The 27680-nt window shown below is 37.3% G+C and overlaps 1 protein-coding gene across 7 annotated transcripts in view; it reads left to right on the top strand.

Annotated features, from left to right (window-relative positions):
- LOC131053738 (ubiquitin-like-specific protease 1D) overlaps nucleotides 1-27680 on the top strand; it is a 163058-nt gene that overhangs the window by 4638 nt on the left and 130740 nt on the right. For all 7 annotated transcript variants that reach the window (XM_057988380.2, XM_057988377.2, XM_057988378.2 and 4 more), the window contains exons 2-3: nucleotides 226-271; nucleotides 619-886. In XM_057988380.2, the coding sequence (XP_057844363.1) occupies nucleotides 226-271; nucleotides 619-886 (314 nt within the window). The remainder of the gene's footprint in view (nucleotides 1-225; nucleotides 272-618; nucleotides 887-27680) is intronic.

Genomic DNA, 27680 nt, shown 5'->3' with positions numbered 1-27680 from the left:
ATGATGGTAAAATGCAATGGTTCTGGTGTTTGAATGAAAAAAGGAATTTTTTGACTGATATATACCCTTGGTTGTTGTAGGCCAAAGGATATTTGTTTCACTCTGACGTTTTGTGCTTACTTGATGTCTAAACCAGGTTTTTTATATAATTTTGCTCATGGTGCACGCAAACTGTAGCTTTGTTTGGATATCATGGCCTTTGATGTATGTTGTTTATGCTTGCAGGTTGAGCCTGATACACTTTCTTCTGTACAAGAACTTGAGATTATTGGTAAGGAAATCATCTACCTTGTTCTATGCTATAGGTACAAAACCATTAAAATTTAAATATACTTCATTGCTATTCTTCATGTCTTCTTGTGTTTTTTGAGTGACCAAGTTTTATGGTTTATTGGCATGCACATAATAAACTCACTAATGTGTTAATTCTTGGTATGATGTTTCTAACGAATGGGAATAGTACCATACCAAAATGTGGGCATGCTAACAAATGAATGGCTTTTTGTCTAGGTGATGTTACTTAAGCATGTAGACTAGTTAGTTTTTTTCTGATTTGTACTTTTCATAGAACAAATTTTGATCTAGGGATTGACATGACATGGTGTGAATTTTCTCCAGCTAGTGAGGATTTTTCTCGTATAGCTTGTAATACAAGAAATTCAGGTTATCCAGATAATTCTGGTCTCAAATTACAGCACTCGAGCCCTTCAAGTCACAATAACCTTCCAAGAAATGCTAATCACTCTTTGACTACATATAGCAAGAGGGCTTACGATTATTCTTCAGGGGACAAGGATTCTTCTCAAAGGAAAGACAAAATATCAAAATGTTCTACACCTGCTTATGTACTCAATGAAGAAAATGCGTGCAGAAAGTCTGATGAAAAGTAAGTTGGCTTCCATACCTGTTCAGTTTTGTTTGACTTTTTTTCATAGTTTATAATATCTGTCAAGCTGGTTGTCCTTCCTTACTTTATGAGAAATCTGGTCAGGGATTTTAAATCACCTGTATGTTTATGGGGAGAGTTGAATTCCTTTTAAAGTATGTTGTGAAATGTTAAATTCTATGCATCATTTTTCTTATATAACTATAGCTCAAGTACTTGTATGTTTGCTTGTATGTGTATAGGAAAAAAATGCCACTCATTATTGATAATATCTTTCGCTCTACCTTGTTTGGAAAGGGCCATATGCTCTAGCATAATTGAATATTCTAGACGAACAAAATGTTAATAATGAAAGAAAACATACTGGCACTGGCATCTAAATGTTAGCAAAAAAAGGCAGGGTCCATGCTAAAACAACATAGAGTCTACATAAATTGCATGAAATAATAAATAAAATAGGGTGGTTGATTCGAGGTTCCTTACCTACATAGCATTCTTATGGTTTGATGTCATGGCAAATAAATTGCATTCTGATAGGTGGATGTCATAATAAATGTATAAACTAGAGCGTGCAAATATTGGTGACATAGTCTGAACTACAAACAACCATAAAATTCGCATTGACGATTACAATTATCAGATATGCACAAGTTTTTTTTTGATTTTCTAGCGAATTACCCATATTTATACCTTTACTCTAGTTTTGCTTTTGATTTTCAAGCTTGGGGATTTTTAATCCTTGAATTACCTCCTGTATGGCTCTCACATTGCCAGGTCCCATGTGATATCCCCATCGCATCGCATAATGTAAGGTTGCTTTTGAAAAAAATATAAATAAATAAAAGACAAAATCAATTATCAAATGAGGTAATAATGTTAACATCGATATTTAATTAATTAAATTTAATTAAAAGTTTAAGGTATTTTAATGTTTAAATATAGGATTAATATATTAAATAATTATTATTTCATTTAATATATATAATGATTATTATTAAATATATATTGATGCACTTAATAGTTCGAAGACAATTATTATTCATGTTACGCACTTTAATAAAGTGCATGGTATAAGGCCCAACCCCCCCCTGCGGGAAGCGGTGGGACGGGAAACGCAGCCCAGGCTGCGTCTACCGCCACACCCCTTCCTTTGGAAGAGAAATGGTGTGACGGTAGCCGCAGCTTAGGCTGCGAACCGTCACCCCGTTCCCATGGGAGGGTATTTAACCCACCAATGCAGGCTGCTGAAAGGGAGATAGGAAGGAGTGAGCGCAGATACGGTTGAAGGGAAAGAGGAGGCACTGCGATCAGACAGGTAAGGGGTCTACTTGTATAAAATAGGTAATAAGAATAATTAACATATAAATAAATATAAAGGTATAAATAGGTAGGATAGTATATATATATCCAGGGATATAGAAGGTATAAATGTATTAACAGATATATATAGGCAATGACATGTAGTATGTGTAGGGAGAAATATAGGGGTAATTTAGTAAAGTTAAATGGGAACTTATTGTAGGCATATATAAGGAAGGGTTATTAAATGTTAAGGAATGTTAATAACGAATACAAATCAGGATAGTAGAAATACATGTTAAAGAATATAAAAAGATAATGGTAATGAACATTTTTATAAATATATAATATATGTGAATTCAGGGCTATGTACATAAGGTTATATAGAAATTGTAATAATGAAGCAAATGAAATGTAAAGGTATTCACATGAGGGAGGCTATAGGGAGGAAACTCCCTTAGTCTAAGGAAGGGTTTTTGACAAACTCTAGGGCAGTATATACTGAAGGTTGATATGCATATATAGGGCTTAGTTGACTAAACACCAACTAAGAAGAGACGGATCTGGCCGGTCCCCTCTGAGGACTTGGATGATGAAGGCATCACCCAAGGCAAGGAATAGACAAGGGTCTTCCTTGAAGGGCTTGGGTGTAAGAGACAGGATTCGAACGCAAACTTCAATTTCCTGAAGGGCTTGGAACCAAGGGGTTCCAAGAAGGCGAGCTTCACAGCCGCCTAAGGACATACTTTCATATGGCATTCGTATCTTTTTTTAGATAAAAATTATGATCATGCTAATTCAGTGTTAAAAATAGATTGTGAATTAAAATGGTTTATATATATATATATATCTATATGTTGTGTTCTAACAATCTGTTTTGCAGGTTAATGATCTCTAACTAGTAGGGACATTACATCCCATAATGTGGTTTAACATCAAATTGAAATACCTCTTTACATGGATTCATTTTTTGCATAACTAACTATTTGCTAGCAGCTGAAATTCAAAACTTCTCAAATGTGGGTTACAGGTTTTCTCTTCTTGCCCATTCTTTGCCACAAATATTTGCACATGTTTTTTAATGTTTCTTTGGTCTTCTTTCCTGAGATTTACCTGCCTTAGCTTGTTATTTGAATGCTCGTCTGCTAGAGAATGCTTTTTGGAATATGTACATTTATCATTAGTCACTATAATTCTGTATGCCTTAGCTAGTTATTTGAACACTCGTCTACTAGAGAATGCTCTTTGGAAAACGTACATTTATCATCAGTTACTATAATTCTGTAAGTGTTTTAACTTTTTTCCTTTTGCTTCCAATCATTGTGTTACCATCCATAAATTTTCTTTTAAAATCTCATTGCGTTGTGACATAGCTTGAATTCTCTACGGTGGCTCATGTTGAAGACAGAGAATTTATAAAACACTAAAATTATATTCACAATACAATAGATAAAAGGGAAAACTAAGAAGTGGAAAGAAGGGAAGCTTCCTTAATAAATTTTCTTACAAGAATATTTTGCAAGAAATTTGCGTGTAAATCAGATTTGAGAGTAATAGTTGGTGAGAGGTCACGGGACCATCATCCAACTTCTGAGCTATAAAATAAAGAAAAGCACCATATAGTCACTCAACTCACTTTTTCCTATTGGGGATTTAGGGAAAGCTATATATAGAAATAAGGAAGATTATATAATTCTACACTCCTCTTTTATTTCATTGGTTAATTAAATGATGAAGTTAGGGATAGCCTAAGGTTTTAAATTTTGTTATTTGTTGTACCCGTATGAAAATTTTAATTTATCTACCCTTGACATGTTTTGAAATCTTGTCTACTTTGCATTGCCTTGTTGGTTCTTTTCTAACTCTCATAGGATCATGAAATGATTGTCAAAGATTGGACCTGCACTTGTATAAAGAAGTAAAAGTTTTGAAAAATTTGGAGTCTAAGAGTAGATGAGACGAGACAAGGCGTACCATTCCAAAGAAGAAAGATTAAAGAATGAAAACCAAAAATTCTTGTTTAGTGTAATGGTGCATGTCTAAGGCAAAGGACGCACCAATACAAAGTAGGGAGTTCTTACAATTCTATGCAATGGTGTGCCTTAGGAAGGCTTAGTGGTGAAGCTGTGTCAGAAGTGTGCATGATAGTTTGACATGTGCTAGAGTAGGGAAAGAGATGCATCGAATAGATTTAAGGTACACTAAAGCAACATAGAGGATGGATGTAGTGTACAAGCATGTGTAGGGACAAAGGTGCACACTCTATAGAGAAGATAATTTTTTTTACTAGCATGTACTAAGTGACTAGTGCACACCTTAACAAAGTCTAGAGGCTTTTAACAAAGACTAAGACATGTAGTAGCATGTGTCAAGGAGCTGGCACATGCTCATACTTTAGTAAATTCAAAACTTTAAAATCACTACTTTTGCAAGTGATCTTGTTTTGAAAGAAGAAGCATCTCAAAAATATGTTTCAGAGTAATGGTACACATTTGAGATCCTAAGCACCCCAATTTAAAGAAGACTGCAATAGCTGAAATTATCCTTGGAGGAGTGGCATGTCTAGAAGTGAAGGTGTGCACCTAAAGGAAGAGCTAATATTTTTTATTGAAATATTGTACCATGTAATGGTGTGCACCTATTGTTACAGGCATGCCTTCACAAATTTTGAAAATAGAAACAAAAAATTTCAATGTTTTGGTGTGCACCAAGGAGTAGGTGCACACCAATGTAAAGAGGCTTTTAGAACTAAAAATCTATGTTTTAGACCAACAATGTGTGCCAAAAGTTGTTGGCACACCAATACATTGGCATAAAGTTCTATTGAAATTTCTTGCTGTGTGAAGGAGTGGAAGCCTAACTAGTTGCACACACCAATACCTAAAGGGTGGATTTTCGAAAATTTCAAGTCTTGTGTATAGGTTGTGTGTACAAATACAAAGAAGACAAATTTTTGAAAATTTCAAGCGTTGTGTATAGGTGTGTACCAATACAAAGAGGTGACTTTTCTTGAAACTTCTATGTTAATGCCAGTGCAAAGTAGGCATGTGTTTGATAGAAGATTGACGTGCCTATACAAAGGAGGGATACTTGATAGCCTTCTGTAATACCACCATTCATGAGCCCCACCATCCAGATGCAAAGTAGCATACTTGATAGCCTCATTTTTGAACATGAGGTTTAATGAGAAGTGTCGAATTTCTGCATTCATGATCTAGCTGTGCATTTGCTTGAACCATCAAATGTGGGAATCGAGAGCTTACCCAACCTCTTCTATAAATCTTGGCTACTAGGACCCTTGTCTCTTCTAGGTCCGTTCCTTAGCTTGAGTTGGCAAAAATCTTGTAGAGACATAGTAGCATGGAACTCATCACCCAATGTCTCATATTCATGTAACCAATCTATAAAATGGTCTTCTGCATCTTGTTGGTTTCCTCCTGTTGCAACATTATTTTGCAAAAAAGTAGGCATCAATGGTCTAGTAGTTGTTCCACTAGCAGCCCTGAAATGGTTATTAACTGTTATGTTCATGTTACTAGCCTCCTCATTGTTATATTTGTTCTTTTGATTGCCATTATTACCTCCATTATTTTGATCTGTGCTCATGTGTTGCATCATTTGTGTCATTAAATGCACTAACTGCTGTTGTCCTCTGTCAAGATCTTTCAAAATTTTCACGGTACTTCCCTCATTGTTTTCCCTTCTATCACCCATGTTCCTAGTGGCACCTTCACCAAACAAATCTACAAAAGAAACTTCCTCTTCAATTATCGATTGCTCTGGTGGATCATTTGGCCTTCTCCTGAAGTAATATCTATGAGAACCTCCTGACTGCATAATAAAATTTCTGCTACTAAAAAGTGGCTCAAATCCCCATTGACTGGCAAGATACATTTCTTTGATACCAATGTAAAATATGTTGGGCTAAATTTTTAAAGTAACTTTTTGCAATTTTCACTAGTTTAAGTGTATAGACACTTTGTCATACAGTTTGCAACAGAATGGTTTGAGATTATTGCATAATGTAAATATCAATAGGTAATTATTTTCATCATTTTGTATATTGCTGACCAGAGTTACATATCATAAATCAGGTTTTTTCACAATACCAATGTTTAGAAATTTATTTGCTAGCCTCTTATACATTGTTGGAAATCTCAGACAATTGTCATAGAACCTCTTTATGCCTTCCTCAATGTGTACGACACCTTCTAAGAGTAGTACGGCAACCTGGTGCTTTGTATGACAGCACTTACTATTGTTTCAATTTCTTTCAAGGGTGGTGACGTCTTCTCAGCAAGGGACAGCAGGGTTTGACTAGACTATGTGCCACCTAGTAGGCCATGTCTCCTTTTGCTGACCCCATGATATGGTATGGAGCTTGGTGAGGTGTACAACAGTCCAAAACGGTGAAGTGATTCCTTATGTAGGCTGTGCCAACTTTATTGACCCTTCTTTGAGCCGTGTTGACCCACAAATGGGTAGTGTAATATCACATGTCTCCAATAATAAATTGCTGCTTTCTTTGATGGTATTGAATGGTATGACAACTTGTAGGGTATGGTACAACTAGGTTGCAATCTATTGGTTGAAAATTTTGTACACCCGGGAAGGAGTGCAAAATTGTGATTTCAGCCACAGTGTGTGAGTTTAAAACTCCTAATTTAAGGGAAGGCTCCCCCTTTTCTACTAATACTAACTAGATACTTAATCTAATTTGGGTGGGACAACGTCCCTTTCTCTTTTTTCAAAAATAACGATATTCTTTCTTCTTCCTAGGAAAGAGATAGCAGTTTTGAGAATAAATACAACAACTTAAAGCAATGACAAAAAAGGAAATGAAGCTTCCTGAAAGCACAAAGACTTCCGTCACCTCATCCGGGACGGGAAAACAACAACTAAGCACAAAGTCTTGAGTTCCCACTATCCTATATACCTTTTTCAGAATGATAAAACAAGAACAATATGCAACATATGGTAGCGCATAGTCTGCAAGTATGATGCACCTTCGAATTACTTGAAATGGGAACAACCACAAGCACAAAGCTTGCAACTCTTCTCAACTTTTAACACTAAACCATCTTAATTGAATCTTCAATATTTTCAGCACAAAGTCTGAAAATATTCAAAATGAAGCCCTTCTCAACAACTTTCTACAATCTCAAGCAAATACAAGAAAATATTCCACTATGACATAAGAACAAAATGGACATATAAGTATGGCTTCAACACAAAGTCTGAAATTCCAAACTCTCTTGATATTATTTGAAGAAAAATAGTTTACAAGTATAAAGCTCAAAGTATCTATGATTGCAAATTTCTGCAGAGTTCTCTTGCTTGCCAAAAAGATAAAATTACATAGAGTTCCCTCCTATATATATAGGAGAGGGGTTGAGAGCAAAATGTGGGAGAAGTCTAACTAATTGAGACTTATTCCACAACTAACTAACTAACTAACTATGACTTATTCAAATTACAGTTCTATTACTAACTAACTTGTAATTTGTGTACATGTAATTACAATTTATAGGACTACAAGTGAGAATTCACTTGCAACCATGAATCCTGACACTACATGTAATTTGTCGAAAACAAAATGCATCAAACAAAGAGTAAGTGTCATGAGACACTTTTTATTCTTTCCTATTTCTGGCCATGAAGGACTGGAAATTGTTGATGCATCTTTGCAACTCATCAGGATCAGGACCTGTTATATTCTTGGCAACGACAACTATCTTGATGATGACGTCAAAATACTTAACTGTTGCCTCCCTGTGCTCCTCAAGAACAGTTTGCATCTTATCAAAGAACACATGATAACTCACAACTTATGGATTGAATTCACAGTAAACTGTTCTGATTCTAGCCTTTGGCGAAGACTTGATACCAAATTAGTAAGTATCGAATCTACTGCAAGCGACTCTCCATCATGACTTAGAATCTTGCAAGACATTTTGTCAAAATTAGAGTATATCTTGTTCAACTTCGTTACTCATTTCAAGTGTAGCCTGTACATCTTTGATAACCAATGACTTGTTTGTCAAAAGTTCATCAAATTCTGTATATCTCTCTTTGGCAGGTATCACCATATTGTCACACGAGATTTCCAATTAGATGTAATCCATCTCATGCCAGATTTTTAGATCTTTCTCAATTTAACCTAGACTTTGATTAAAAGCTTCTAAAGTCTGATTCAACTTCAACTTTGATGCTTTTACATTGCTCAATACCTGCAATGCCTTCTTCACCACTTGAGTACTTTGATCAATTAATTGACCTACCCAAAAATCAGTTGCCTTAGCTTTCTGAGCAGCTTTCTCCAATTGCTTGGTAGATTCTTCAGATGTGGAGGAGGTTAAAGGATCAACCTATTCTAAAGAATTAGTGATCCATCTTTTGGATCACTGTGATGAGCTGAGAATTCTTCTCCTTGAGTTCATTCTTCTTTGCCAACAGCTCATCATAACTTTGCACCGGTGAAGCTACCAAATCTGTAATGTCCCCCTTCTCCTTAGCACGTGGACATTCACGAGGTTGGCCTATTATTTGACCCTCGTAGGCCAAGGTGTTGATTAGAGGGTCAATTTGGCGGATACGGATGGCTTCACATTTTTATTTCTACATGGTTTGATGAGATTACACATATGATGTTATAATTGCACTTCATAACATAATATTATTTTTATTTAATAATTAAAGTGCAATTAAATAATTAAAGTGTAAAAAGAGAATATTAGTTAGTTAGAGAAGAATCTTCTAGAAGGAACCAATCATGTGGAGAAATAAGGATAAATAGAGGGTATTGGTTCATTGTGCATCATCAGTTATTTGTCATCTTCTCTTGTATTGTGGTTGTGGAGCCAAGGGTTTCTGCAGATTTGGTCATAGGGAACGATACCTCCCTTTTCCTAATTATCACTTATGATGAGTTCACTGAAAAGCTGATTGAAAGATTTGATATTAAAGACCCCGAAGTAAGCTTTCGTGAGCTAGCACAACATAAGCAACATGGTTCCCTTGAAGCATATATTGCTGATTTCGAACAATTATCAGTCATGGTTCCTAATATGAGCGAAAGGAGGTTGGTAGTTTTATTTATTGAAGGGCTAATGGAACCACTAAAGGGCTTGTTGAAAGCCTTTGACCCTCCCTCTTTACAAGAAGCTATGAAGAAGGCACGTGGCATGGAATTTGTAGCACCTACCAGCAAGTTTACATAAAGGGTTCATCTTCCTACCGTGACAACAAGAAATTTCCAAAGAAGGAAGATAAGGCAAAGGGTAAGTCAACTTTTCCGCTTGATCATGAGACACTCAATGACTTGAGAAAGAAGAAATTGTGCTTCTATTGTAAAGGGCCTTATGATGCTAATCATGACCGTCCTTTAAGGCCTAAAGGGAAGGAGAACAAAGCTATGTGGGCTCTCTATGAAGGCTCAGATTCTGACCAGCAATCAGATAATGAAGATTCAGAATCAAAAAAGTCAGAGCAAGAAGGGGAAGTTGAGACCGAAGTGAAGCTTAAGGAGGTTCGTCTCACTAGCATTCAGCGTGAGGGTTCTTTCAGAATGAGAGGAGTCCTTGCTGGATAGAAAATCATCACTCTACTTGACACAGGTGCAACACACAATTTTAATGATGCAAGACTTGTTGAGAGACGTGGCATATGCATCGAGGATTTTGAGGGAATACGAGTAAGGTTGCTGATGGTTACACTCTCAAGTGTGACAAGATGATTTCCAACCTTCCTATGTGCTTGAATAATTTTGAATTCAAGGCTGATTTTTATGTGGTAACCATGGGGGACACAGATATGGTTTTGGGAATGACATGGCTACATGACATAGGAATATTCACCCTCAACCTTTGTGAGATGGAAATGAGATTTGAAAGGGATGGAAAGACACGTGTTGAAGGCACTCAGGGACACTAGCTGCAGGACTATATCATTTAGGAGGATGGAGCACCTCTTGCATCATGACATGGTTGAGTGGGCAGCAGGTTGTGGTTTGAAGCCAACACAAGAGGAGCAACAAAAACCTATCTATCCACCTGACATTCAGGAGTTGAGGATCAAGCATGATAAGGTCTTTAGCGAGATTCCACATGGTAGATCTCCAGATAGAGGGATAGATAGAGGGATAGAGCATATCATTGAGTTGGAAGAGGGTGCTAAGCCCGTGATAGTCACTCCCTACAGGCATCCTAAGCGGCTCAAGGATGAGATGGAAAAAATCATTAAGGAGCTACTAGCTATGGGACATATCCGACCTAGTAAGTCACCCTTTGCTTCATCCGTAATTTTGGTCAAGAAGAAGGATGGTACATTGTGGATGTGCATTGACTATAGGTTGTTGAACAAAAAGATTATCAAGAACAGGTATCCCATCCCTAGAATTGATGAGTTGATTGATGAGCTACATGGTGCACAATATTTTTCTAAAATTGACTTGAGGTCAGGATATCATCAAATTCGAGTTAGGGAGCGGGACATTGAGAAGACGACATTTCGTTGTCATTGTGGACATTTTGAGTTCATGGTTATGCCATTTGGGCTAACCAATGCACCCGCTACATTTCAGTCCACGATGAACAGGGTGTTTCATTCATAGTTGTGGAAATTTGTGGTAGTCTTCTTTGATGACATTTTGGTGTACAACAGGACATGGGAGGAACACATTGCACATCTTGATACAGTTTTGGGTATTCTTGGCAAGGAGTCTCTATATGCCAAGGAATCCAAGTGTGACTTGGGAATGACAGAGTTGCTTTATTTAGGTCACATCATCAGTGTTGAAGGAGTGCGTATGGATCCCGACAAGGTCAAGGCAATTGTAGAATGGCCTACACCAATGAATCTTACACAACTTAGAGGGTTTTTGGGCTTATGTGGTTTCTATTGCAGGTTTGTTAATGGTTACTCACGATATGCAACTCCACTCACAGATTTGACTAAGAAGGGAGCTTTTGTTTGGACTCCCAAAGCACATGAATGCTTTGAGATGTTCAAACGAATTATGACTACCTGCCCAGTACTTGCTTTGCCAGATTTCAGCAAACCCTTTGAGTTGCAGTGTGATGCTTCAGGTGAAGGGATTGGGGCTGTCCTTATGTAGGACAAATATCCAAATTGCATTCGAGAGCAGGAAGTTGAGAGGTCCTGAGAGGAGCTACAACATATATGATAGGGAAATGTTGGCCATCATGGACGCTTTGGCCAAATTCAAGTAGTATTTGGTAGGCAGCAAATTCATTGTAAAAACAGACCATAACAGCGTGAGACATTTCCTTGGGCAGCGGGATCTTAAGGATAGGCATCAGAAATGGGGAAGCAAGCTGCAATCTTATGACTTTGACATTTCTTTTTCAAAGGTATGCATAATGTAGTTGCTGATGCACTATCTCGCCGTCCACGTTTGATCTCCATGGTAGAGGTTTCAGAGGATTGGAGGCATTTGATTGTGATAGAATATGCCAAGGACTCTTGGGCTTCAGGTATAATTGAGGGGTCGACTCATGATGATAGGTACTCCATTGTGAATGACTTAATCATTTACAAGGGGAGGATATTTTTGACCCTAGGATCGGATGTGAAGAACATGGTGATGAGAACCTTTCATGATACACCTATGGCAGGTCATCCTAGCTACTTCAAGACATACAAACAGATACGGGAGAGGTTCACTTGGAAGGGTTTGAAATCAGATGTTCTTCGATATGTCAGAGAGTGTCCTGTTTGCTAGTAGAATAAACAGGATCACACATACCCTGCAGGCTTGCTTCAACCACTTCCGATTCTTGATAGGAAGTGGGAGTGCATTTCCATGGACTTCATCACAGGTTTACCTAAGGTGCAAGGTAAGGACTGTATTTATGTGGTGGTTGACCATTTGACTAAGTATGCTCATTTCTTTTCGATCACCACTACATATTCAGCTACACAAGTAGCAAAGCTTTTCTTTCGTGAGATATTCAGATTGCATGGTTTACCTCAGAGTATTGTGAGTGATAGAGATAGTCAGTTTATGAGCCATTTCTGGCAAGAGCTCTTTAGACTTTGTGGGACTGAGCTCACTCCGAGCACTAGCTACCACCCGTAGACTGATGGACAGACAAAGATAGTGAATAAGTGGGTGGAGGGATATCTCAGGAATTACATTGCAGGGCAGCATAAGAGTTGGGTCAAGTGGATATATCTTTGTGAGTATTGCTATAATACCACTTACCACCTTTCTATTTAGATGACACCATTCATGGCATTGTATGTGTATGAGGCACCTAGCTTTCTTGATTTGTTGTTGAGTGACCGTAGAGTGCCTAGTGCGGGAGACATGTTACAGGAGAATTAGGATATTATGAGGGCTCTTTGGGAGAATATACAAAAGGCACAAAATCAGCAAAAACAGTACGCAGACCAGAAGAGAGTAGAGCGTTCATTTGAGGTAGGTGACATGGTGTATTTGATGTTGCAGTCGTATAGACAGTCCACTCTCAAGAAGAGTGGTGCCGAGAAGCTTAAGCCATGGTATTATGGACCCTACAGGGGTTATCAGGCGTGTTGGAGAGGTGGCTTATGAGCTTGAGTTACCGATGGACAGCAGAGTGCATAATGTGTTTCATGTCTCACGCCTCAAGAAGGCGTTAGGGCATCATGTGATTCCTTCCACGACTTTACCACCCTTGGATGATGAGGGTAAGTTGATTTTAGTACCCGAGGTTATCTTGGATGTCAGGGAGAAGCAGTTGAGGAGGAGAGTCATCAGGGAATATTTGATCAAATGGAAGGATTTGCCGGTTGAGGATGCTACCTGGGAGAGTGAGGAGATTTTGCAGCATCCAGCATTGAGATTGCTTGAGGACAAGCAATTTCAGGGAGGGCGGACTCTAACGTTCCAAGGTGTTGATTAGAAGGTCAATTTGGCGGATGCGAATGGCTTAACATTTTTATTTCTACATGGTTTGATGAGATTACACGTATGATGTTATAATTGCAGTTTATAAAATAATATTATTTTTATTTAATAATTAAAGTGCAATTAAATAATTAAAGTGTACAAAGAGAATACGAGTTAGTTAGAGAAGAATCTTCTAGAAGGAACCAATCATGTGGAGAAATAAGGATAAATAGAGGGTATTGGCTCATTGTGCATCATTAGTTATTTGTCATCTTCTCTTGTATTGTGGTTGTGGAGCCAAGGGTTTCTGCAGATTTGGTCATAGGGAACAATCTCTCCCTTTGATCTGCATAACTGAGGGGGTGAGGGATCCTCCGAAGGGTTGCCTTGAGAGTGAGGGACATTCAGTCCTTCATACTGAGCTAATTGAGGTTTGATATCAGTTTTCATGGTGAACAATTTTTGGTGAAGACTTCAGTTTTTTGGGTGAATGAACGGTGATGATTGCGCCTACACATTGAGAGAGGCTAGGCGATTTTCTTGGAGCATATTGGAGGTCGATTTTGAAGAGAGTTGCAGGCTTTTCAGATCTGAGACAAATTTGATCAGTCCTTCCATGTCCCACGATTTTCATCATAACTCCTAGTTCATATATCAATTTCATCTCTGGTTTGGAGCGCCCTCTTTGGTTAAGGTCAGCGATGGTATTTGATGATTGAAAGGAGCTGAATCTGCTGGTATTTATTTGTTATTCTCATTTACCTCAGAACAGTGGTGATTTTGGTGTATGGGCTGAATTGGCATAAGGAGTGCATAAGGTGTCTTGATATTGCTTGCTTCTTCACTTCTACACCTAGGCGATATATCCAGGTTCTTCTTGGCACTATTTACAATAAGTTTCAGTTATGTATGTGTGAATTCATGGCTGTCATTTGTACTCCGACACTCTGAAAATTATCATTGTTTATCCAAGAGTCTTTGGCCCTTATCTAGACATTGTAATAATTCTATCGCCCTTTAATAAAGGGAGATATAAGGTTGCTTTAGTCTATGTGTTGTTACATGATTGCATGCCAACTATTTGTCATAATTACAGTCTGTTGTAATCATATATTTCTGCATATCTATTCATGCATTTTCATCAAAACATAAAAATACAAGTTGCATTATCATCCTTGATTATTGTCCTATTTGGTTGCATGTCATCCACATTAGGAAACCAATTTTCCTAGTATCAAAATTAGTCTGAAGTGTTGCAGAAATCAGAACAGCATAACACACAAGTGGTCTACAAATCTGCATAACACACAGGTTATACAGTTAGGAAGTTTGAACAGCAAAGTAATCGGTACATTGTTTGACTATATCCTTTGGATATCTTAGTTAATAACAACAGGGATATTACAAAATCCGTGGCATCATGTTTGATACCTGTATGTGTCTGCTTTCCAAGTTCTATCCCGGCGAGCTTGTAATTTGACAACTGCATTTCTTCTGGCGGTTTCTCAACTAAAGGCTATGCCACTTCTGCATATTTCATTTTATTGCTATCTAGCACCACTTGCGAGATTGTCTTTGCTTTCTTAGTAGCCTTGGGCTTAGGTTTCCTGACTTGCTGGAAATCAAATATGTCAAGAGAGATCTCTTGCTTCTTCCTTTTGGGTGTGATTGAACTCAACCAAGGGGGCAGTTCTAATGAGTTCACATCTGAGACAACAATTGTGGTTTATGAAGAAATAGGATCAGCCTATACCATAGTCGTTACTCTTGGAGAAGTCTCTATTTGAACAACGATGAGTGTTTGTTCAGGTGGTAAATCATGACTAGCTTCTGTCATGAACCTATCAAAACTCATGGCAGAAGTATCAACCTCGGGAAAAGATACATTGGATAGAATGGCAAACGAGGGGTTCACTTCAAAGACATTCTCTAGGCCACCATGAGAGGTTTCAACAAGTACTTCTATGCTAGCACAAGTAGATGTGCTCGGTTCTATAGGCTCCACATGAACGGCAAGAAAGAATCCACATTCGTATCAATTGGAGACATGTGTACATCCAATGATAATTGGGGAAGGGCTGTACGAGGAGGATCTGAACCTATTGAAGGTGGTGATCCTGCTGTATTCTCCTCATGAGTATCATTGTTAGCATCAATAACATGTATTTGCACCTGTGGTTTCTCCTTCCCTTTCGGTGACACCTCTGGTGGAGGAATAACCAAAGTCTTGCTGACCCTCAACTTGATTCTAGTGCCGGAAGAGGAAGCACCTTCTTTGGACTTGATCCTAACCTAAGATCTTTGCCCAACAGGTCCAACTGAAACACTTTCTGCTCAACCAGCCTATACCATAGTCGTTACTCTTGGAGAAGTCTCTGTTTGAACAATGATGAGTGTTTGTTTAGGTGGTAAATCATGACTAGCTTCTGTCATGAACCTATCAAAACTCATGGTAGAAGTATCAACCTCAGGAAAAGATACATTGGATAGAATGGCAAACAAGGGGTTCACATCAAAGACATTCTTTAGGCCACCATGAGAGGTTTCAACAAGTATTTCTATGCTAGCGCAAATAGATGTGCTCGGTTCTAGGTTCCACATGAAAGGTGGAGAAAGAATCCACATCCGTATCAATTGGAGACATGGTTACATCCAGTGATAATTGGGGAAGGGCTGTACGAGGAGCATCTGAACCTATTGAAGGTGGTGATCCTGCTGTATTCTCCTCATGAGTATCATTGTCAGCATCAATAACATGTATTTGCACCTGTGGTTTCTCCTTCCCTTTCGGTGACACCTCTGGTGGAGGAATAACCAAAGCCTTGCTGACCCTCAGCTTGATTCTAGTGCCGGAAGAGGAAGCACCTTCTTTGGACTTGATCCTAACCTCAGATCTTCGCCCAACAAGTCCAGCTGAATCACTTTCTGCTCAACCTTTAATCTTGATATTCTTAACATTATTGTTCTTCAGCCAAGCGTCAGTGTTAGCAAGAATGGGCTGAACCATGTCAAAGATAGAATCACACTCCTTTTTTGACCAATGAGGAGAAGGAAGAGGGGCTTATGCAACTCTTTGTTCTATGTACTCTAGGTCAAGGATCTTTCCACCATCCACCATTCCTTCTGGAATCTTGGTCAAATCAAGATCTACGATCTGCTCTAAAGTGAGCTTGCTGTAATCCATTCTTTTGATATCTTCTTGAGTGTGAAGATCAACCCATATATCTTCGAGGCGATGAACATGAGTGAAGGCTCTCTTGATTTTGTCCTTCATCCCTCGATAATCAAAATCTTTCCTCTCCTTGAACTTCCTTAATTTGATTTCTTGAAGTTCAGTTTCCATTGCCTTGGCCCTTGTTGAGGTGGTCAAAGAATACCAACCGATCTGCAATGGATTAATGAGAGGAAATATTGATACCTAGCTTATGATTTGCTAGCTGTATTGCATGAACTGCCATCAGCTGCCTGGCTAACTCCATCAGATGGATCTTGTCAGTGGGATACTGGGGTAACATGTATGGCTGCCCGTCAAAACATCCAACTCTCATGTAGGTGAAAGTTGGAACTACAAGAACAAACATCCGTATTCATATCCTTTTGTCCATGCTGCCTCAGAGACTCTTATGCTCTTGAGTGTTTTGTCAAAAAGGCACATGAAATGGCCAAAGAACGCATCCTGCACCCTTCTGTAATGAATTTTGCTGAGCCTGAGAGTGAGTTGCTCATAGTGTTTCCATATTGACACCATCAACCTGTCACCCTTAGTAGAAAGACTAGAAATTTGTCTGAGCAACGCTGCTATATACACCAAGTATGAATTCATGTAGAAAGTGAGGGTGGTGGGGACTTGAGACAGCTGCTCACACAGATTATCACTGATAACTTCTCCCCAGAAAATATGAGATTGCCCATTCCTCATGACCACGATATACTTGTACATCCAGATTTCAAACACATTAGAGTGTCTCAAACCCATTATCTTGTTGAGAAGAGTGATCATATCACCAACTTCTTCAATGAAGTCGCAACGATACAACTTGGGCCATCTTGAGAAACAGGTTCTTGGAACCTTTAGCCATTTAGAATTAATATGTCTAATGCAGTTCGATCTGCTTTGGTTGTAATAATCCAGAGCACTCTTCATAGTGATATCTGCATACACAGGAGTTGCAGGAACTTTGAAGATCTTGTCAATGGTTTCTGCATCTAACTTGATTATGACGTTCCCATCATCATCCCTGATTATTCTAGTTTTTTTATCAAAGTGAGAGGCACATGCAAGCACAAACTCAGGTTCCAGGGCAGCTACTGGGAAAGAAGAGACCAAATGGATATGACTGTTCAAGAGCAATTGCATGCCATGCGTTGGTGATCCTTCCATTCTTTTTAAGAACTCAGACATGTCAACATGTCCGATCTCTGTATCTCGGATCTCATCAATGAGAGAAACCACCTGAGTAGGAGTAATCTCATTTTGGTATTTATCATACTTATGCTTCATTTTCTTGTTTGAAGGTTATGCTGGCTCTTCAGTCATCGAATAGGAATCTGCAACACTGTCATGAAAACTCAAGAGAGTAAGAACATCTTCGGTAGCTATTGGGGATTCCATAATGCCCAAACCTTTGAAAACCAATGCTCACACCAAGACTTGGGTGGGTTTTAATCATGAAACAACTTGGATTGACTCAAAGATGCTTTGTGGATAAGCTTGGACAGTGATAGGGAGGAAATCGGATCCTGGAGGGTTGATTTCAAGCAAGGGAACCATCAAAACTCGCACTTGTAATCGGGTCTTCAAGACTCGATTGCAAGTGTAGGTGTAAAGATTGAGAGCAAGTGATAATGGATGCTTGTAATCGGGTCTTGGAGACCTGATTACAAGTGACTAATATGCGATATAGTCTCTTGGAAAGCACTTTTAGCATGGAGGGATATGACTGCAAATGGAATAACTTTGCCAAGTTGAGATGTAGTGATAAACTTAACACTTGCAGTCGGGTCTTGAAGACCCGATTACAAGTGTGCAAAGAGGGTAGAATGATACAATTCGTACTTGTAGTCAGGTCTTGGAGACCCGATTGCAAGTGAGCGGTATTTGCAAAGACATAACAAAGCTCAATAGTTTGCCTTAGACCGATGGATTTGGGGATTTTATATGCAAGTGAGAGTTCATTTGCATTCGAAAACATTAAGACTTGCGGTTATATGATGAAGACCTGATGATGACCTTTGAGGCAAAGCGGGGAAGTAAAATACTTGTAATTGGGTCATTAAGACCCAACTACAAGTGAGATAAGCTTTTAAAGAAATGATAATGACAACACTTGCAATCGGGTCTTGATGACCCGAATGCAAGTAAGGGTTATTTGCTTATGGTTTAAACAATTCGGTTTTGACAATCAGAATGAAAACTTAGCAAGGAAAGACAACACACTACTTGTAGTCAGTTTAGGGAAACCTGACTACAAGTGTACTTTGGGAAAGACTTAACATCTTAGCTTGTAATTAGGTTCCCCTAACCCGGCTACAAGTAGTCAAGAAATAAACTTGCTTCCATAAATCAAGAAGAAGCAATTGAAAACCACAAATGATCTTATTCATTTGGGGAGCAATAAAAATTTGAAATCGGACTAGGGAAACCCGACTACAAGCCAACAAATCACAAACAGGAAATGGCGGAAAGAATACAAATAGCTAAAAAAAATATATGCACTTCAAAAACGTCAGATAAAAACAAGAAATTTGCCATACCATGAATGAGAACAAAAACAAGAAAGACGCACTTACCTCAAAGATGAAATCTCATGGAGATGAAAGGAAAGGTCCAACTTCTAATGCGATTTCTAAGAGCAAAATGAGCACAAAAAGCTTACTCATATAGCGAATAGAAGAAGGACGCTCCTACTGAAACTCGAACTCTAAACAAAAACCCTCCTTTGCAGAAAAAAAAAGACGCCAAAGGAGGAATCAGGTTTCAAAACCCTCGATGCAAGTGCCTAAATGCTTAGATACTTAAGGCGAAATGAAAGGGAAAAACCAACTTATAATTGAGACCTAAAGGACCGATTACAAGTTGAATGAAAACACATTAAAAAAAGAAAAAGAACCTACCTTGTAGTCGGGTCTCTAAAAGTCGATCACAAGTGGAAGAGAAATTTTTCAAAAGATACATAAAAACACTTGTAGTCGGGTCTTAGAGACCCAATTACAAGTGATCAAAGAATACTTGTAAATGTCTTTTAAAGCTTCCACTACTTGCAATGAATACTTCAAGACCCGAATTGACTAAGGAGGATAAAATAAAGGCCTCAAAACAACAAGGAAAACTAGAAAAAAGATGAGCAAAACTTACCCAAGTGATTAAACGACATTCAAGACAAATCTGACCTCAAAAACATGCCTTAGAGAAGAGATGATATGAATTTTTAAAGAAAAATTCGCATGGGTTGCCCTCATTTTTGTAATATAAAAATGAAGACAACACAATCAGCAACAATAATTTAATTTCACTTAAATCTCTTCTTTTAGAGCACACACAACACCAACATTTTTGTCTCTTCATCACACGCACACACTTCACAAATTAATTGTTTGCTTGCAAATCTCAATAAATTTGTACTCAGGAATTGAAAGCCATTAATTGTAAATGAATCCCTTATTCCTTTGTTAAGCACAACTATGAATCCTGTGTGAATCCACCATGAATTTTATTAGGAAGAAATCTTTCATCTTCAAAGTCAAATGCCTCTAGGGTTTTCGTCCTAGGGTTTGAAGTTAAACTTGCAATCCGAACTTTGCAATAAGAGAAAAAAATATGTCCAAGATATGCAAATGAGTTTTACGTTCCTCCTTTATAACTTCCTTGGGAACTTTCTTAAAGTTATAATTTAAAATTCACTTTTATCTAAGTTACCGGTTCGGGTTCGGATTCGGGTACGGATTTGTAGATTCGGCAATTTTTTTTCTTTCTTGGGTACGGGTACGGGTTCGGGTTCGTCCTTACATATATACATATATTAATTATAAATTTATATATATATACACATATATTATATATATGTTCAATAGATACAATCCATACAAAAATAAAATATACAATGTGACTTTACATACATAAATGATAAATGATAAATGATAAATCTATAATTGCCAATGCCAATAAATATTCATATATCGCAAATGTTATCAGTAAACTAATAACTAAAGTCTATTATCATATTCATAATTTGCAAAAAAGATAATATTCAAGTTTCAAGTTTCAAACTGTGAATATGTCATGACACAATAAAAATTCAAATTACAAGCCATCTATGGGATTTAAATTCCATATTCATCTTCATCTGAACCATCCAACCCAAGCCCAAGGTCATCAAGTGGTTCAAATCCAGCATCAATTGAACCACTATCGAATGGAATGTCACTCCCACTAGCCAAGTCTCTCTCAAGTTCCGTAGCTGCCTCGTCTATAGAGACTTGGGCAAGTTGTGCAACTGTAGCATCTAAATCAGCACACTCAGGGGCTAGATCCCAATTCCTTGTTGCACCCACATTATATTCAAGGTCCTTATGTGACAACAAACGAAGGTTGGAGTGTACGTAGACCAAATCCTCAACTCTCTTTGCACCCAAACGATTACGTTTGATTGAGTGGATGAAGGAGTATGTACTCCAATTCCGCTCAGCTGAAGAAGAACTTGCAACGTGTTAAAAGTTAAAACATAATTAGAAATTTATAAATTATAAAATAAAAATATGATAGCATCAAATGGAATCAGAAAACTATAAAAATAAAAAGATACATACTTGGGAGAGAAGTTTAATTGCAAGAGGCTGCAAGTAAACGGAGCCTTGACCATGTACATACCACCACTCATCAGCATCCATCCCATATCTAGCATTGAGAGCTACAACATCATGATTTTTTGTGGATACAAATTGGCCAAACTCCTTCGCGACAACATTTCTTGTCTTCTCATCTTGATATATCTTTTTAAAGGCAGCTCTATATCTAGAAGCAATCTCTGCATCTCTATATGGTGGTACCCTCCTTGGTGTTGCAAGCATCTCTGCACTATAAAATTTTGGTGTCAAAGCAAATGCTAAGAGATGTAAGGGATTGGTCATCTTGTTCCAACGGTCAACAATGATATTCTGCACAACTTTGGAAAATGTTTCCGTTGGGTCATCTACTTTTCTTTTTATTACTTCTCTTATTTTCTCCACCATGCAATCCATGCCATCATAAACCTCACCCAAACATGGGCGATCAGTATCAGCATACCTAATCATGCTCATGATGGGCTCAGTGAAATTCAAAACATATTCCACATTATCCCACCATTTCTCATCAAGGATCAATGCTATTACTTTTAGAGCTCCTTCTGTCTGGGCCTGCTTCCATACACTCCACAATCCGTTGATGACCATAGAACTCAAGGCATCTTGCACCTTCACAAGTCGTCTTAAGACGAGTGTGTGAGATGCAAATCGTGTTTCAGCTACCTAACATGACATAAAAAAATACACAACATATATCAATTATAAAAAAATAAAACCTAAAAAATTAAAAAATAAAATTTAAATTAGTAATTACCTTCAACAACTCCAACTTGGAGAAGGTCCTAAAAATGGCTCGTGACATATGATGATTAGTTACAAACATTTGAATCTCCTTGCCCTCGTACAATTTTTTCACCCAATCAATTTGTGTGCCAATCTTTTGCATGATTAAATTGAGTGAGTGGACTGCACATGGTGTCCAAAAGATGTGACCGTATGTAGCCTCCACTATAGTCCCTGCTGCCCTACAATTTTTAGCATTGTCCGTTATGACTTGGACAACATTTTGAGGCCCCACCATGTCAATGCATTCTATGAGGATATTGGCAATGAAACTTGCATCTTTCACTTGCCCCTCACAATCCACCGCTTTCAAAAACATTGCCCCTTTAGGGCACACTGCTATAACATTGATCAATGGCCTATTTTTACAATCTTTCCATCCATCAGAAATGATGGTCAAACCTGTTTCCGACCATGTATCTTTGATGACTTTCAACTGTGACTCTACGGATGCCTTCTCCTTTGCCAATAAGGTGGTTCTCACCTTTTCATACCCTGGACAAACATAATCAGAAGGTGTGTTGCAAAGGGTATGTACCATGTCCCGAAAGTAAGGTGATCTAACAAGGTTGAAAGGAAGCCCATTGCCATAAAAACAACGCCCAATGCTCTAATCTGCAATCTCTCTCATTTCATTTTTGAAGGCAGTATCCAACGGGCCTCTTTTCCATGAAGCCACAGCATTTTGATTCTCTAGTGGAGCAAGTGGTGGTTTTGGCATGAAAGGATGCGAACCGGCTGGTCTTGTGGAGCCAATACTACTAGAAGGCCTCGTAGTCTTCGAGCTTGACTGGACAAGAGGATGATCAGTCTTTGCTTTGCCACTTCTCCTATCAGCTTCCTCTTGTTCTCTAATATATTCCAAAACTAGAGCTTTTGACAGCCCCTTGCCATCTAATCCCTTACAAAATTTTATTCCACGCCCGGGGATGAAACAAAGGTGGCCTTTCACTCGATATTATGAGCTGGTATACTCAGTGCCACAATGGTTACACTTCCAAACAAAACCCCCACCACCAAACACTTGCTTGATCATTGTTGTATAATGCCAAAGTGGTGAATCTTGATCAATTTTAAAGGGGTTATTTTCAGTTCGGGTATGGGCAATTGAACTAGAGCTTGCACTTGCACTTCCAATTTCAGCCATTATGTATGATTATATGAATAATGCACCTAAAATAAAAAGAGAAAACACAACATTATTGAAAAAAATTCATAAAATTTCGGCATTATAACCCCATACTATGCATACAAAGTGTAAAAAAATATACAAAACTTATTTAAAAAAAATTAGAAAAACTTTTAAAAAAATTAAAAAATTTGAAAAGAACTTAAAAAAATTCAGATTCACTCACCTTTGATGGCTAAATCTTCCTTCTCTAGTGATTCCTATGCCTTCTATGCATGTCTCACATCTTCATAGTCTCTACCTTAGAAGAAAAATGCAAAAACTAAGAAGCCTGGCTTTAGAGAAAAAATCTTCAAAAATGCAAATTGAATGAGTTGAATGAATGTTTTGATGCATGAAATGCATCATAAAGGGGCGAATTAGGGTTTAATTATTAAAAAACTATTTTTTAAAGTCCTTTTTTATTGTTTTTTTGACTCGTGGGCCCCGTTTTTGGGAATCCACGGGCCTGGGTTCACCCGGGTCTTCCTGAGTTCGACTTGGGTTCCACCCGGGTCCTTCCCAGGTGGCCGGGTTCCCTGTGGGTGACGTAGGACCCACAGGGAACCCGGCCACCTGGGAAGGACCTGGGTGGAACCTAGGTTGAACCTGGGCCGGACTAGGACCGGGCACAAACCAGGACCCGGACCCAAGCCAAAAGGACAAGAACCGGTAACTTAGACTTTTATTAAAATAACTATCTTTTGGCCCCATAAAGCGACTTTATTTTATTTCAACTTTTTAACTGTCACTTTACAACTTAAATAAATTAAATAAAGTCACCCACAACAACTTAAGGCAACTTAATTTAATTCATTAAAAATATTCCTTTATTGTATTCTCCAAATTAGTCTATGGGAATAAAACAGGTTAATGAAACTTCCCCATATGCCTAAGACTCACCTCCTTTATCAGATCTAAGAGTTATGATGTGACATCCTCCTTCTTTCTCTACCGATGTTTTGAACTTTTAAAATTCCTTAAACACATCTGATTTTGACTTCAAGAAAAACACCCACATTTTCCTACTAAAACTATCAAAAAACAAAAGAAAGTACTTGAACTAGTGACTGATGCCGTATTCATTGGTCCACAAATGTATCTGCATGAACCATATACAAACAACCTGTTTCTGCTATTATGTATTAGGTAAAGTCTCTACCAAGTTCTCTCGAACCAATTGAGAGAGGTAGGTTAAGTTGAGGTTCCCATACCGCTGATGCCACTATGTATTGATGTCAGATGCACTCTTGGTTGCCAATGCACAATCCTAAACCTCTCTAATATCAACATGTTGATACAAACCGTGATCTTCAATACCAACAACAATGGTTTTCATGGATTCTTTTTCAGCAATATTGCATTTGTCTTTGCTAAATATGACATCAAAATCAGGACAATGGTGTGTAATCTAACTCATTGAGAGCAAATTGAGCTGCATTCTTGGTAAATAGTACACATTGAGAAAAAATAAATTTTCCCTCCAGAAGATATTTGCATATTTCCTTTGCCAACAACTATGTACTCACCACCATCAAAGATCATTAAATCCGAGCAAGTCGTGTACTCTATGAACCAATTTGCCTTGTAGGTGAAATGTTTAGATGCTTCAAAATCGATGTACCACACAAATAACTTTGACCAATCTGCTGGTTGTTTGGCCATGAAAGCATAGAAGGTTGAATCCTTTTGCTCAGAATGCTTTTTGACGTTAGCCTTTTCTAGAGGCCCTCCCTAGTTGGATTTCTTTTTTAGCCAACCTCTTCCTACAATGCTTCTTCATATTACCAAGTTTACCACAATAGTGATGTGATATTTTACAGATCCTTCAAAGTGTCTTCATTATTCCCTTGGCCTTTCTTTTGAGGCCACTTGCCTTTGCCCTTGTTTTTGGTTGCAAAGGCATGTTCCACACTCAGTCTATCACTGTTGCTGCCAAATTTTTTTCTTCCATTTGCCCTGCTGCAAGAGCTTGTTGCACAAATCTTTGAACTTCATGTCAAACTGGTAGATGTGATGTTGAGTGTCTCAATAAAATATTCATATGGCTGTGGTAATTTATTTAGCATTATGATAACCATATCTTCTTCCATCGTGCGACCTATGGCTTGCAATTGATTGTGAGTGTCTTCGATCTTTATCAAATGTTTTTGCAAATGACATCTTCTCATCCATAATGATTGAGAAAAGCATATTTTTTAAGAAGGCCTTGCCTTTATTTGACGTCTTTAAGAAGGCCTTGCCTTTATTTGCCATATTTTTTAAGAAGGCCTTGCCTTTATTTGCCATATTTTTTTGAGATCTCGCATATGCTTCCAAATCTCCTTTAGAGGTTTTGCCTTTTTGAACCTCTAGAGCATTTCATTTGTCATTGATAACTTGGTCAACATGATGGCTTCTCAAGAACGCTCAACAAACTTGTTTTGGTTGTTCCATGCAACCATTGATCGAGTGTTAATACCAAAGAAACGAGATTCAGACACGACGTAGACTCGGGCAACGGTGACCTGACTCGGGACTCGAGACTCGGCAAAAACTCGACAAAGTGGAAAACCCAAGAAATTTAGAGATTTTTAAGGGTTTAAAACTTGTTTCATGAACCCTTTATTAAATAAACCTTAAAGACATATTAACATCATCAAATAGAAGCTAATGTTATCGCATACACAAGTATCCATCGATCACATAAGTATAAATGAAAAGTGTAGTTGAAGGAAATAGAACACTTATATATATATATATATATATATATATATATATATATATATATATATATATATATATATATATTGTCAAATATATACAAAACTTGTGGACTATGAAATCCATGGCATCAAACGTTCCGAACAAATATCAAAACAATGACTAGAAGTTTATGTTTTAGAGGAGCTTGCATCCCTCCTACGAAGGCATCTAAAGTAGCTTTTGGATGATGTAGCAGCCATAATATCTTTTTAACTATGAATAAGCAAAGATTTGCAACAAGGGATATGCATTATGTAGATTTGTCTAATCACGATTCATCATTGGCCTATTACTTGCTTAGACTTATAGTTTGATGGGGGTTTGGGGGCAACACTAAAACGAGGTTGAGGGTAGCACCCCTTGTTGGGATTTGAGAGAGAGAGAGAGAGAGAGAGTGAGAGAGGCCTAAATTTTGGGGGAGAGAGGAGAGAGTGAGATTGTGATGTCCCCTCATGGGTTTAGGGATGCTTTAGCCATAATTAATCAATTGTAATGTCCCCTCATGGGTTTAGGGATGACTCAAACTAAATATATTAGGAGACAATTTCACCTTAACATGCATCAAATCAGTGATATTCCGCAGCTCAATCAATTAAATATTAATAAATAAATTGTTCGTCTATCAAACATCCATAGTTCTTAATGTAAGTATCAAACCAATTGTAATGTCCCCTATTAGGAACATTTCCTTTCCCAACTTCTTAAACATAGACAGTCATAACAGAAAACATATTCTTCTTCCTGATATTAACTTAAGAGTTCTTCTGATTTATATTATAACATTTATTTGTCTGATCAAATCATTACTTTATATATTTATATATGTATTTATATACTATTATTATTATATTCGTCTGTAGAGCATTTCTCAGTCAATATCATAATAATAATTATTATACAATTATCAATACTTATTTATTTATTATAATTATTATATTATTATCAGTATTTATTTATTATAATTTATTAATATTTTATTCTTTAAATTCTGCATAAGAACATTGTCGGACTTCATATATTAAGCATACATATTAAGCACATCCCCATGCATACCACCTAGAACAAGAATGTTACTGCCTGTAACTTACTATGACTGTCAGAATATACATATACCTCTTTTGTTTATATTCCCACGAATTTCCCTAAAGTCAGGTCTATTCACTGTGCATTATGAAATACCTTTGCTGCACATTATTAAATCATACCTATTACTTGTAAAACATTGCTTTTTGATCCATCGTTTTTTTCTTTCCCTCCTTTCTGCACTTTCAATCTTCATATATATGCTTTTAGATTATGAGACATACCTTTTGATCATCAAAGAAACACATCCTTTATCATCCCGTGGCAATTAAGAAGCATAACTAATATTTGTATCTTTATTCATTAGCAATCATCGATGTAATCTTTTCATGAGTCGTGGCATTGACTAATCCACGTCTTCTTATAACAAATCATTCCTTTGAATAATCGGTCTTTCACAGTTATTATTTTAATGGCTATTAACTTTAAGTAAATTAACTCATATAATGAATCGGACTCATGCCTATTTTGATTGTATGTTAATTATGTCTTTGTTATGTTAATTTGAGGAACGACTGTATGACAGATTGCCATCTTCTGATTGCCTTTATATGGGTGAAATTGTTCATATCAAGTTAAATATATAAATTGTGTTTAAAATAATGTTTAAAATTTATAATATATAAATTATGTTTATAATATAATATTAATTTATTTTTATTGGAATATTTCAAGAATATTATTATTATTATTTAAATAATAATATTTAATAAATAATTAAGTTTCAAATAATCATTCTTTGGTAATTATTATATTAATTAATAGTAATTATTATTTCATTTATGATATACATAATGATCAAGGAGGGGACATGACAGAGATAGAGGTAGAGAGAGGGTATAGAGGAAGGGTGATAGGGAGAGAGATAGGTCTAGAGTTTAGGGCAGATAAAGTGAGTGAGATAGAGAGAGCAAGAGAATGTTGATAGGACGCTGTTGATTACTGAAATTTGACTAAGTTTGCAAGTTTACAAGATATTA

Source organism: Cryptomeria japonica, chromosome 6 (assembly GCF_030272615.1).
Source record: "Cryptomeria japonica chromosome 6, Sugi_1.0, whole genome shotgun sequence".
Classification (NCBI taxonomy): Eukaryota; Viridiplantae; Streptophyta; class Pinopsida; order Cupressales; family Cupressaceae; genus Cryptomeria; species Cryptomeria japonica.
Note: the sequence above shows the minus strand (reverse complement) of the source record. Positions and strands in the feature narration are given on the sequence as shown.